Below are 14,213 nucleotides of genomic sequence, written 5' to 3'. Positions count from 1 at the left end.
TACTATTTCCTTTCCTGCACCTGTTCTCAAAGTGACAACTCGAACTGTATTATCTCTCCCTGGGTGTAATTTCGTTATTCTGCCCATTGGCCATAAGGTAGGTGGTATGTTGTCTTCCTTGATAATAACTAGTTGTCCCTCTTTCAGATCTACCGGTTTTGATGAAATATGCTTTGCACGGGCCTGTATCTGTTGCAAATATTCTGGGTACCACCGTGCCCATATACACTGAAGGTGTTTTTGAACGAGTTCGTATTCTTTCAACCGATTTGACGGAGTGTTCGTACAATCAACCTGTGGTGGTGCTAACATGTTTGACCCTACTAAAAAATGACCCGGTGTCAACGGTTCCATATCAGTGGGCTCGCTCGATAACGGAACTAATGGTCGAGAATTAAGGCATTGCTCAACCTGGGCCAACAATGTCAACCAGCCTTCTTGGGTGAGGCTCGCCGTCCCAATCGTCCGTATAATGTGATGTTTTGCGGACCGTACCGCAGCCTCCCACAGTCCACCGAAATGAGGCGCCCGTGGTGGAATGAACTTCCACCGAATTTCGTTGATCGCGCACCAATTGAAAATTTCCGCCCGTTCCGTGTTCCTGCACTTCAGCATCTGGTACAGACGATGCAGCTCGTGTGCAGCCCCCTTAAATGTAGTCGCGTTGTCGGAGTGAATTTCCGTAATCAGACCTCTGCGAGCGATGAATCGTCGTAGTGCGGCTAAAAATGCAAAGGTGGTTAGATCGTTGACCAATTCTATGTGCACCGCTCTCGTCGAAAAGCATACGAAGATCGCGATGTATGCTTTGGTTGCGCTTCGATTGCGGATGGCTGACTTGATCATTACGGGTCCGCAATAATCAACCCCGCACACCGCAAACGGCCTTGTCGGTGACACTCTAGATGTAGGCAAATCGGCGGCAGCTTGTCTCACCAACGAAGGTTTACTCTTGAAACATCTGTGGCATCGATGAAAAATTGACTTCACTAAACTGCGGCCTCCAATTATCCAAAATCGCTGGCGAAGTGAAGCTAGCAAAAGTTGCGGTCCAGCATGCAACAGTTTGCGATGATACCAGCAAACCAGTAATGATGCGAGCGGGTGTTTCGACGATAGCACAATCGGATGTTTCGTGGCGTCTGTAATCTGCGCGTTCCGAAGCCGGCCACCAACACGCAAGATTCCATCATGATCAATGAAAGGTGACAACCATTTTAACCGTGATTGTCGTGGTATCTCGTTACCACTCCTTATCGCATGAAGATCCTCCGGAAACGAATCTTGTTGCGCTAGTTTACACAAACAAATCTCAGCGCGATGTAGTTCATCCTTGGATAGTGCTGAGATCAATGCGATAAGTTCTGCAACTGTTGTATTTTTGCTGCTAACTGCTGTTACCGACGATACGCTATCCTTTAAGCATCGAAGATAGCGCAAGGCGTAGGCCGTCGTTCGAAGAAGTTTCAGGTAGCCAGAAAACCGTGCGAAATATTTGCTGCCAAAATCGTTCGTTGTAGATGTTGCAGCAACCAATTGTGTAGCTCTCTCCTCGTCATTGCAAACGATTTCTTCTGTGGTAGGGTTATGTGGCCAATCTGCCTCCTTGCTACTTAACCAATGTGGCCCATGCCACCAGCGATGAGAAGATAGTAGCTTGTCTGGAAGCAGCCCACGAGATATATCATCTGCTGGATTGTCCACCCCAGGAACGTGTCTCCAGCATTTGATCCGAGTTTCCTGTTGGATTTGTGCCACTCTGTTGGCGACAAATGGCTTCCAGCGACGTGGCGGTAACTTTAGCCAATATAACACCGTCATCGAATCAGTCCAACAGAAGATGATGATGGGAGTGTTGAGTGCCGTACTGATTCTCTTAACCAATTGTATGGCCAACCGTGCAGCGCAGAGCTCGAGTCTGGCGATCGAGTGAGTGTTAGTTAGTGAAACAACCTTTGACTTTGCGGTCAACAGGTTCACAGAAATCCCGTGATGATTTTCTGCTCGGAAATAGCAACATGCTCCGTATGCTGCTTGAGAAGCATCCGCGAAGACATGTAATTGGGTGGTAGTTGCATTTTGAAGCGATACGAACCGTGGAATATGCAACTCACGAAGAGAATGTAGCGATGAGTGAAACCTGTTCCACTCTTGTTGAAGATGCAATGGTAGCTCACTGTCCCAACCCAGTGCAACACCATTTTCCTTAAGCGACCACAACTGCTGCATAAATAGTTTGGCAATAACTATCGTTGGGCCGAGTACTCCGAGGATGTCGAATATTTTAGCGATATACGATAAAACCAAGCGCTTTGTTAATACTGATGCAGAAGGCGGTAGTTCGATTCGAAACCGAATGACGTCTGCTGCTGGCTCCCAGATCAGTCCCAAAGTGGACACAAATTGCGATTTGTTCCATTCATGGCATGTTTGCAATGCCAAATCCTCCTGAGGGATCCCGTGAAGCGCCTTAGGATTGTTCGATGCCCACTTTTTCAGCGCGAACCCAGCTGACTGCAACATGGATGAGATTTGTTTCTGCATCTCGATCGCGTCTGATATCTCATCTGTCCCCGTCAACAGATCATCAACGTAAAAATCTCGAAGCACCGGAACGACTGCTCGAGGATACTGTTCCTGATGATCGTATGCAATTTGCTTCAATGTCCGTGTGGCTAAGAATGGCGCAGATGCGGTACCATACGTTATGGTTTGTAACTCGAAGGTTGCTATTGGTTCTGACGGATCCTTTCTGTACCGAATTCGAAGAAAGTTTTTATCTGCAGGGTGATGTCGGATTTGACGGTACATCTTTTCAACGTCAGCTGTGAGCGCAATAGCATGTGACCGAAATCGAAGCATGATAGTGTACAGATCTTGCTGAACGACAGGTCCAACCAGCAGGGAATCGTTTAAGGAATAACCTGACGTCGTCTTACACGAAGCATCGAATACTACACGAACCTTTGTCGATGTGCTGGATTCTTTTACAACAGCATGGTGCGGTAGGTAGTAATGTGGACATGATTCATCAATTGGCTCCTCGAGCCTTATCATGTGTCCCAAATGTTCATACTCTCGCATGAATGACGAATATGCTTCCCTCATTTCAGGATTAGCCTTCAGTCGCCGTTCCACCGCTAGCAAACGACGATCTGCTATCTGCCTTGAGGCTCCTAAAATGATATTGGGATTAGACTTGTGTGGCAAGCTAACGACATACCTTCCTGAACCATCCCGAGTTGTATTAGCGATGAAATGATTCTCACAGATGTCTTCTTCCACAGATAGAGCGGGTTCATCGGAGATGGTTTCGCTCTCCCAGAAACGTGTCATGATTGCCTCCAAAGGACATTCGCTCGTTGCAACATGACATACACGTGGAGCTGGTGATGACTGCACTGTATTTCCGGAAACAGCCCATCCAAATCGGGTCTCCACTAGCCACGGCTTGCCTGCGCCTAATGATCGCTTACGTCCAGTATGAACCTCCCAGAATGGATCACTGCCGATGATGAGATCCACCTTACCAGGAACGTGATAAGTGGGATCAGCGAGGGTCACGTTCGGCATATCCCATGAAGAAACGTCTACCGGTTTGGTAGGAATGGCTGCGATTGGTGTGTCAAGGATGAAAAACTCCATCGATGTGGTGAAGTGTAGGTCCTTAGATCGAACACTAGCGGTGATTGAACCTTTCACCTGCTGCCTTGCTGACCCGATGCCAGTAACGCACACATTCACCTTCGTACGAGGGGTGAGGAGTTTCTGAGCCAATGATTCCGATATAAAGTTTAACATCGATCCCGAATCAAGAAGCGCTCTAGCCTCGTGCTTAATTCCATAATCGTCTACGATGTAAACTATTGCCGTCTCGAGAAACACCATTTCATCGTCGGATTGAGCCGCCAGAGTAACTTTCGGTTGAACAGTTACGGATGAATGAGAAGCGTGATGAAGTAGGCTGTGATGACGTTCACGGCATGATCGGCACGAGTAGTCTGATCTACAAGATTTCACTTGGTGTGAGCTGCTGAGGCAGTTCCAACATAGACCCTTTGTTTTGACGATGTCACGTCGTTGTTGTATCTCCTTGTTGATGAATTCCGGACAATTGCGTAGTAGATGAGGTTCCGGACACTGCAACGGACATCTCTGTAGTTGTGGTGAAGTAGACATGGATGCGTTCTTCTGCATTGCAGCTGCGCTCGTGATCGACTTCCGTGATGCAGGAAGACGATGTGCGCCGGCCACCTTGGTCGGTGCAATTTTTGCGCATGCAAAGCTCTTACTCGATTTCAATATTTGAACACGATCCTGCAGGAATTCAATCAGCTCACTGTACTTATCCCTTTTAAACTGCACGGAGTGTTTTTCCCACGCTAAGATGGTTTCGTTGTCCAACTTCATTAGAAGCATGTTGGACAGAGGTGTGTCCCACGAATCGACTGGTTCTTGTAGTTTCACCAATCCATTCACATGCCGCGTGAATTCATCCACCAACGATGTCAAACCGTCGACACTTTCTGCTTCTATTCCCGGAAGGAAATGAAGCTTCCGCCAATAATCGCGAATCAGCATCCGTGTATTGTCGTAACGCTTAAGAAGTGACGCCCACGTCACAGCGTAGTTCTCGGTAGTCAAAGCCACATGTTCAAAGGGCACTGCTGCGTCGCCCTTCAACGAAGAAAGCAAATATTGTAGTTTTGCAATGTGTGGTAAGTCGGGTGACGCGTCGATCATAGCGACAAAACGATCGCGGAATGACAACCACTTTGTTGAATCCCCATCGAACGTCGGCAGTTCGATTTTTGGCAACCGAAGATTGGGTGCGTTTGGCCGTCCAAACGCAAGCGTTGAATTTGCCAAAAGAGTGGATTCGTTTAGCGGGTTGGCGTCCTTCCGTTGGTTCTCCCTGAGAAATGATTTCAGCCGCCGGCACCGTTCTTCCATATCGATCCTGTCGTTGATACAGGATTGTATCGCCTCACTGCTGTCGTCGCATTCCTCCAGTTTCGCCACTGCGGTGAAAAACTCCTGCTTGTACTGCTCCAGCCCCTCCAAAGCCTCCGGAATTTGGCTTGCATCGTCGCTGCTGAACGCCTGTGTAAACCGCTCCAGCGATTTAATGTTCTCCAACGCGATTAGTTTTTGATGCTGGGCAGTTTTGATCTTTTTGTCCATTTTAGTCACTTTCACTGACTGATGATTCATGAAAAATAACTACGACCGAAAAGGACCGAAAAACACGATGACACAAATTTGAACGATGGCGCAATTTCGACCGTTGCCCTTTCCGTAGGGCGAATGAACTTTCACGCGCGAATTCGGAATGGCGCGTAAGATGATTTGCACCTTGCTCGTGATGCGGAGCGTACCGAATATACTGATGCTCTTGATGCAGAGCGAAGAAAGAAACAATTCACACACTAATCCGTATCTATCCGGTTCGAAGGACCAAAAATGTGAGAAACCTCACGAAACCAGTCGTGCGAGATTGTTTCTTTCGCAAAATCTTTCCGGATTCCTTTTAATACGTGTAACGCGCGCGATGATCGGTTAGCTACTGTCTATTCATTTGTCCTTAAGTTCATTTACATCGAGTTCATTTCCTAATCCTAATAGTTCATTAATCATTGCCCTCGATCGGTTGTCATAATTACTCCTCTAGTGCAGTTTTTACCTAAGGTCTATATTGCATGTAAATATCCGTGAAATATTTCAACTTAATTTTAATTAATTCAGATAAATCTCAACACCCCAAAACTGTAAATTCTCAAAAAGAAATATTAACTCATCCAAAATGTAATTTCGTATTTCTGCACAATAGACTCAATTGCTGTCGCACAAAAAGTCAGACATCCTAAAATTTGCTGGAGCTTTGCACATTTTGCGAAATGTTACAGAAACAAAAGGAAATTACTCTATTTCCTGATGACGGGCGATGTAAAATGGGTCAAGTAAGAGAATCAGACATGAAAACAGTCGCTGCCCATCGCAAAACCCGGGGTAACAGCAAAAAAGGGCTTATTAACTGTTAGGTGGGACTGGAAGAATATCAACTATTATGAATTTTTGAACCAAACAGAAACTTCGGAATATAATACATTTTTTATTTCACCTTAAATTCAAAACATTTGAGTTTCACCCGAAATAGAAATAAAGAAAAAAGCAAGATCTATTGGAAAACCTAAACCCTAAGGTTTAAACCTAATTTTTTCTTTAAGTTTTCCAATCAACTAGGGTCCAAAAATTTCCTTAGCATATGCCCAAGTTGATTCAGAGTTGAAATGGGTTCCACTGTCAAATTTTCTTTAGCAATATCAGGCTCACTTACATTCAAGTTTCTTTGCCAATTCCAATGCATCAATCCATTCACCATCAAGAACACCCGTATTCTTTGACACATGTAAAATTGGAATCACACCAAAAATAGATCTCAACCAAAATTTATCCCACACCCTAAACTCGTGAGTCAATTAAACTAAACACTTCGCTAGAGTGAGGAGTTCATTTCAGTGAAAATCGCATGGCAAACTGTCCACCGCGTTGCATGCTCTTGCAATTAAGTGAAGCAACATATATTCATCAAAAGGATGAAACCGTAAGCCACGTACTAAACTCCCAACCACCCGTTTAAAATGAAAGGTCTTAACCAGAAGACGAGCAAACATTATAACAAGCTTAAATGATAATTGCATTGTGACAGCTTGCCTTTGCTGAATGGCCGAGACACACTGGGGCACGTTTAACCAGCCCGTGACAGAACGAACCTAGTCCTTCCGACCTTCAGTTTCACCACCGTTTTCGGAACTTAATTCACTTTTAACCTACTACTGTGACGCACCCTCCCCCCCGTCCCCCCCCTCCATTCCCCTCTCAAAACGCTGTAGAGTGGCCCTTTGCTTCTCATTAACGTCGAAAGCCTTGTTTGAGTAAACAGCTGTCGAAAACGGCATCGCAATCATCACCGTCGGTGGTTCGGCCGTTTCGGGATGGGCATAAATTACGCCCGGAATTAGCATGTTGCATGTAGCCGTTTAACTTCATTTGCATAACACGCAGCAGCAGCTATCCCGGTGTCTGGGGAAGATGAAATATTTCTATCGCAAAGACACGGTAGCCCTCCCATAACTTTTCACCCAAAAACACACTTTAGCTTCGGTTTTTTGTTTTGGGGCGAGAGGACAACTTTCTTCACACCAAATCCACTTTCATGTTCGACCTTCGAAAAGTTTATGCCCTAAATTTAGATCGATTCGATTGCTCATTAACAGCTTTCATCGGGCATCACTTTATTTATACCATTTATATTCCGCCTTTTCATTCCGGAACCACATCACCGCCCCCCCGCGTTCACTCCAAGGAATGTGTGATTTCCTCATCTAATTTAGCTGCCAGCACAAACCATTTGCTTCGCTCGCACTCGTATTTGTTTTCAAATGCTTTCCCAACAACATGGCTAACAACAAATGCGATATCGTTTCCATCAACCGTTTTGTGGTTGTTGCAAGCGGTTGCAGAGGCATGGCAGCAAACAAACGGACGATAGACGAGACGAGCATTGAAAAAAAACAGCGATCATTTCCATTCACATTAAGGTCATGGGACTCGAATGTCGGAATTCGTCTATATCGAGGATGGGTCGTAAACAGCTAGCGGATAAGATGGTTCTGTTTGTTGTGTCCCGATCTGGGAGTCGTTAATCATGGCTACAGACGCACGACCAGGCAAGGGCTTCCGGTCTATCCTATAATAAGACGTACATATGCTAAATACGTACGCATTTTGCCATCATCGAACCCATGACGGGCCATGTGAATTTGCAAAGTATAGATTTACTGTTCATTTGTCTCCCTCACACACTCTCTCTCTCACTCTCCCTTTCTCTTTCTCTTTCGATATCAGACAATCTGTAACATTGAGCGTATAGATTAAATTGTTTGCTTTGCCATGTTTTCATGTACAGCGATTTTTTTTTCTTCTCTTCCACTGCAAGCAATATTTCACAATATAATCACAGCAAAATGCGCATCTTCCCTACTGTAGGAGGTGTGGCACAAGATCAACAAACCATCTACATGGCACAACAAAACAAAAAGCAACAAACATTAACATTTGATTATCGCATCGAAAAGCAATATTCTTTTCACTCAACACAAACTGAAAAGAAGCAGCAAGAACGAATAAAAAAAGTTGATTCATAATGCTCGACAAATTTCGATGCGATGAGACAACAATACACAATATGTATTCCCATTTGGCATGGAAACTGTGCCCAGACAGCGTTGCTGCAGCTTTCGCAAGAAGTTTCTGCCTTTTTGGAGGCAAAACACACCCAAGAAAAAAGAAAACCAAAAACAGAGCCATCGTCGAATGCTGCCAAACGCTCAACAAAACATTCAAACCGTACACGCTTCACTAGCACGAGGGCTTGCAGCAGTAAGCAAAAAAGCTGCTTCACTGCAATGTCGGTCGCAACCACCCAAAAGCTTTCTGTGTCATGCCTTATATTCCATTTCATTTCACTTCTTTTTCCATTCGTTCGGGCAGGTCGGAAATGCACTGGTATGCATAGCGGTTTACACCAACCATACGATGCGCACCGTCACAAACATCTTCATCGTCAACCTGGCCGTGGCCGACTTCTTCGTCATACTGTTCTGTTTGCCACCGACCGTCGTGTGGGATGTGACGGAAACGTGGTTCATGGGGAAGGCGATGTGCAAGGTGGTAATCTACTTTCAGGTGAGTTTATCATGTTGACACAAAATCCTAGCAGACAAATAAACATCCTACGCTGCGGGCCAAATCTCGGGTCTGCCGACACGTGCTTCCGACACGACGAGTGTGGCTATTTGGTTCACAAATTTTATATTTTCATAAAGCGAAAATACCAACAAATGAAATCTGTGATTTCGTCATGAAATATACATTTTTATCAAACTCAGTGCTTGGGTGTGTGTGAGGTGCGTCGAATCATAAATAATACATTTTGTTTCTTGTTTACGAAATATTTTACATACAAAGTTTATAGGAAAAACATATGATTTTTTTTGGCAACATATTGCATATGCATTAGAGTACATGTGTGATTATTTTTCAATTCTAATATAAAGTTAAATATTTATTTTACTTGCTTTATTTAAATTTTCATACTGAAATTAATGTACAACAGTAAATTTTTTTAATGCACTGTAATGGAGGCGCCCAGTATTTTATAATTCTAATACCTAACAAACTGATTTGTGATATAAATGAATTAAACCGTGAGCAGAAGTGAAGATTTATGTACTAGAGCAACTACCAAAAATATTTCCGGTTCATACTCATTTTAAATTTTCAATATATTAAACGCTAATATTGACAATCGTAGAATAAGGCACAGAAATACAGTACATTTGTAAATGAAATAAAAATTTATTTATATTTTGAAACTTCCTTATCTTTACGTGCTATTCGATACGTTTATTTTTCCTTTTATTTTGCAATTTGAAACGTTTTTGAATGAAGCGTAACGTTTTATTAACGTGCGTATCTGAAACACCAGGCGCCTCCATGGATGAATGCTTATCCCGACACACATGCAAATTCCTTTCAAAAGTTGTGTGTTGTGCGAAACATTCATGTTATTCATCCTTCTAGTCGTCAAGTCAAAGAGCCGACTAAAACAAAAGCCGACTTAACCGTAACAAAATATGTCCCAACATTTTCTGTTTTTGGCATGAATTGTGAAGGGGGTTTCAACGTGCCCAATTTTTAAATCCAGTGTAGAGCAAAAGAAATTCCCTTTTTATCAGAATTAAAAAGTCTTATATTTTGAGAAATATTTAAAATGAAAGAAAAAATCTAAATTGCTTTTAAAATGTTATTATTCTTCCCTTCTTGAAGATGCCAAATCCCAGTACGGCTAATGTTTTATTTTTTATTTCTGGCACAATTCAGCAATTTTTTATATTTAAAAATACGATTATAAATCATTTAAAACAAACCATTGTGCCTTTTTCAAAACACTTAACTAGTCAAAACACATAAATTTCCTCTATTCCAACACTATTAAGCCAATATTTGGGCTCCCAACTACCAATTATGCAATGTACTGATGCATTTTTTTTTTCGCTTGGTTACTCAAGCCTTGTGTTTCCAGTGGAAGTGCTACCCAAACGAAACTCTGTGTCAAACCTACTTTTGTTGACATTTGCTCTGTTTGAGTGTGTTTGTACTTTCCATTGAAAGAAAAACATGTGCGCTCAAGCAAGCAAAATTCAATTCTTTTTCGATCATCTGTTTCACTACACCTTTTGCCTTCAATTTCACATCCCCATGATGTGAGCCAACTTTTTAACGATTTTTCTTTCAAATAGTAGCACTTGAAGTTTATTGCAAATGCTTACCACAATCACGTGTTATGTTATCGAACAAACCAACCACTAGCTTTAAGATAATTTTGTCCACCTCATGGCAAGTATCGAAAAAGGACGTGCAAAGCGTCATGATGGTTTCAAATAGATGTTTCCAAGAAAGAAAAAAAACCCAACACCACATGTCGGTATCGATTGTTGAATAAATCTCACTTTAAATACCTTTGCTCTATTTTTCTATTAACAACGTATGTGTGTTCTGCGACACCACACCTATCAAGTGCATCAAAAGATTCGTTTCACAATCGGAAAAATCGGTTTTAGAAGCTTTGCAATACGAACCCCTATTCGAATGCACGTACTGGTTGGCAGAACCTTCCCTTTTTTTCTCCAAATCCACAGCACGTTTTGCGAACAAAATCACTTAACGGTTTTGCACGTTCCGAAACGACAACCATCAACTAGGGATGAACTTCATTTTACGGCTGTCAATTTACAGCACGATCTAGCGCAGAATAGTTTCGCTTTATATCTACCCAACCATCACCGAGATCGGTTGCAGTTTGCAACACAATCATGTGATAAAATTTAATTGAACAGTTAAATTTCAAAAACATTTTTAATTCACCAGTCAAATGATAATACTGGAATCAATTAGCTATCAGTATAAAAAAAGAAATACGCACAAACATTCGGTTCAATAAATTCAATTCGCATTCGACGTTTGAAAAGCTATCCTATTAATTAAGCTAACTCAGCTCAGCTTTCGTCAAAACCATGACACGCCACTAGCGCGCCAATTGGTCAAAAGTCATTTCGAAAAAGGGGGCGAACCGTTTTGCAACAGCATTTTCCAGCTGTGCAGCGAACGTCACTCAACTATTCGCAATCTATCGCCCGCCCCACATACTTTCCACCCCATTCGCCCTGTCCCATATGGCCGGAACTTCACATTTATAGCGTGTCAACGTTCGGGCGCGAGATACTCGCAAAAGCAGGACCCACTTTTCCCCGTACGACCACAAATTCAGCACCGATCAACACTAACCGACCGTAACCATCTGTGCTTTGCAAACGCCATCAAACCGGCCGAGTCAACCCGGCGTCCCGGGATGGGAAGTAAATTAAATTAAGCGCCCGTAAAATATGCTTCTTTAATGATGCCAACCATTATCACGCGTTGTGATGATACGGTGGTCCTTTAACGTTTGCTGCGTTTCAAGATGAGCATATAGAAAAAATCAACCTTTTGCTAAATAAAAGGAGAAAACCTCCGTATGTAACCGCGGGAAGTACGCGGACAGGGATGTAGCAGTGGATGAAGAAGCATGTGTCATAAAAATATTAATATTATTAATAAATTATTGGAACATTAATGGGACGCAGACCCAGGCACCAGCCTTGGTTGGATATTTCTTGGGATGGTAAAACATGTCAATGAAACAAGAAACATCGCTTTTGTGCGCGAATATAAACTGTCAACTGATACACCTTCAAATTTCAAAACTTTACCATTAAAAATGTCACTATACATCAGCATGGTGAAGCTTCGTTGTATCACTACAAAATGTGTGTATTTTTTTCTTTTCATTTTCCTCACCTTCCTATATCGGCTGTACAGCTGGCTTAACCATTTCAGCTTTCGTTGCATACCACGTCGTACGCTGCGGAACGTAATAAATATTTATTAAGCGCTCTATGATATTCTACAAAAACCATGGCAGCTTTCCGAAGATATTTTGTTCTCCATCCCTGATACACTGCCGGCAAAACAACGACAACAACAACTAAAAAAAAAATGGCGTAAACCACCAAACGCGTGACACGCGTCGAGTCGGGATTCGAGCGCGCAAGAATGTCGGGCAGAGATTTTCTCGTAAAATCGTTGACATAATGTCGTACAAATCCACCCCCGGGGGAACGACACCCGGAAGCGATGCGTTGCGTTACTGCGACGCAAAACATGTGACCGGTACAACTAACTGACACTTTTCCCGACCAGCTACCCCAGAGCCAGATGATTAATGACTATAGATCATCCCAGATCGATCCCTAGACCCGCTCAGCCTTCTCTCAAGTCCCACAAAGGACAAAGATCCTTCACCGGTGTTTGTTTGTTTTGTTGGGCTCATGGTTTTCATGGGCAGCCGCATGACATTCTTCTGCGGGCGCTGACTCATTCGGGTGAAAATTATCAACGATTCGTCTGTTTAACGATCCGGCATTTCTAACGGAAATGACAATATTTCATGCATATATTTAGCTTCCGCTCTCTCTGTAGAACAATGGTGTCTGGCGTGCCTATGGAAACGTATGTCACTATTATCACAACGGTGCTATTGCTATCCATTTCAAATCTCCATTTTGCTGTAATGTTAACATCATCATGTCTTGTTTTTTTGTTTGGTGCAACAGGGAAGCGAAAAACTAACGAAAATGTTGGGTAATGATCTGTGAAATAGTTTAGTAAATATGTTTACTTACATTATACACCTGGTTGAATGGAAAAAGTATCATTTCTTGTTCATTAAAGTGTATTGTATAAAATAGAAATACTAAGTCAGAATGCCAGCGCATTATAAATTACAACCAGTACTATTCGTCCATTATGTAAGGCGAGGGAAGACCGACAATTGTCCTTAAACAAAAGAGACAAATTTGTCTTTTTTTAATGCAAGCTTTATTTGGTATTTTACTAAGCTTCAACAAAAAATAAAACCTATCATAAATTTTTGTCATTAATTTTGTCTTTTTAAATCACATTTTACTCTATATAAATCGTTTTAACTAAATTTTAATGCCTGACAAAGTCAAGTACTAGGCGTCTCCATCAGTGTCGAATTTTCCGATGAAAATGCTGCTGTGAATTTTTCTTTGCCCATAAACTCATGAGCGTGAAAAGCGAAAATTTAAAACAAAAATCATCATGTAATCAATAGACAAAACAAAACTTAGACAGTCAAAAGTTATGTAATATTAAATAAAAAATACAATAACATAAAAAATATAATAAATAAAATACAACCGTAAATAGACTTCTTCCTACTCATAAATAGAGTAGAGTTATTGGTAACTAAAAATACTCTTTTTGCTACAGTTGTTTATTAACTTTTCGATTACACTATAGCTGGACAAACAAATTTTAACTTTTTCCTAAACTTATTTCCCACCTTTGCGACCGTTATTTGCCGCATGTTGTTTGCATCCAAATATGATGCAAATAAAGTTCAAAACTCAACCCTCGCATCAATGTCAACTGGTTGTATAGGTGTGGTTATTTTCAGCTATCCGTCCAATTGACGTAGGAAATATTAAATTTACATATAAATAACATGCTAAAATGTATTACACGCGAATGTAAGTGGAAATTGCAATCATAGCATCGCTTTTTTTCTATGTGATTAAATGCTCAAGTTGCGTTTCAAAAGTAACGTCAGCAACAGAGATTATTTTTCATTTCCAGTAAATAAATATGTCACATCGTGTCTTTACGGTTGAAGGTTCGATACATTTGTAAACTAGTTTTTGCTACTTTTAAGGCTATTTTTAAGCTTCTTCGTAATGTTCAAGGTTATCGTCTTTCGAAACCTTGTTATAAAATAAATACACCAACGAATGATTATTTTTGATACCGTTCAACAGCCGTTCGGAGTCGAATTAGCAAGAAGATATGTTTGCCCATCCTGATTGAACTTGAATATAAAGTAAATTTATAAACCAACCATTTCTACATTGACTTCCTACTTTTCAACACTAGCCATTCATGCATTTCCCTCTTAAGCAGTGCACGATAATATTATGTGACTTCTAAACCACATCTCACAGCAGTGCATACGAAAGGCATTTTCTTCG

General features: G+C 41.8%; 1 protein-coding gene across 5 annotated transcripts in view; it reads left to right on the top strand.

The window, feature by feature from the left end:
• LOC125770433 (neuropeptide SIFamide receptor-like) overlaps positions 1-14,213 on the top strand; it is a 72,072-nt gene that overhangs the window by 37,100 nt on the left and 20,759 nt on the right. For all 5 annotated transcript variants that reach the window (XM_049440050.1, XM_049440052.1, XM_049440048.1 and 2 more), the window contains one exon: positions 8,554-8,748. In XM_049440050.1, the coding sequence (XP_049296007.1) occupies positions 8,554-8,748 (195 nt within the window). The remainder of the gene's footprint in view (positions 1-8,553; positions 8,749-14,213) is intronic.

This window comes from Anopheles funestus, chromosome 3RL (assembly GCF_943734845.2).
Source record: "Anopheles funestus chromosome 3RL, idAnoFuneDA-416_04, whole genome shotgun sequence".
In the NCBI taxonomy this organism is placed as follows: domain Eukaryota; kingdom Metazoa; phylum Arthropoda; class Insecta; order Diptera; family Culicidae; genus Anopheles; species Anopheles funestus.
The sequence above is the reverse complement of the archived record's forward strand: the minus strand, read 5'-3'. Positions and strand labels throughout refer to the sequence as shown.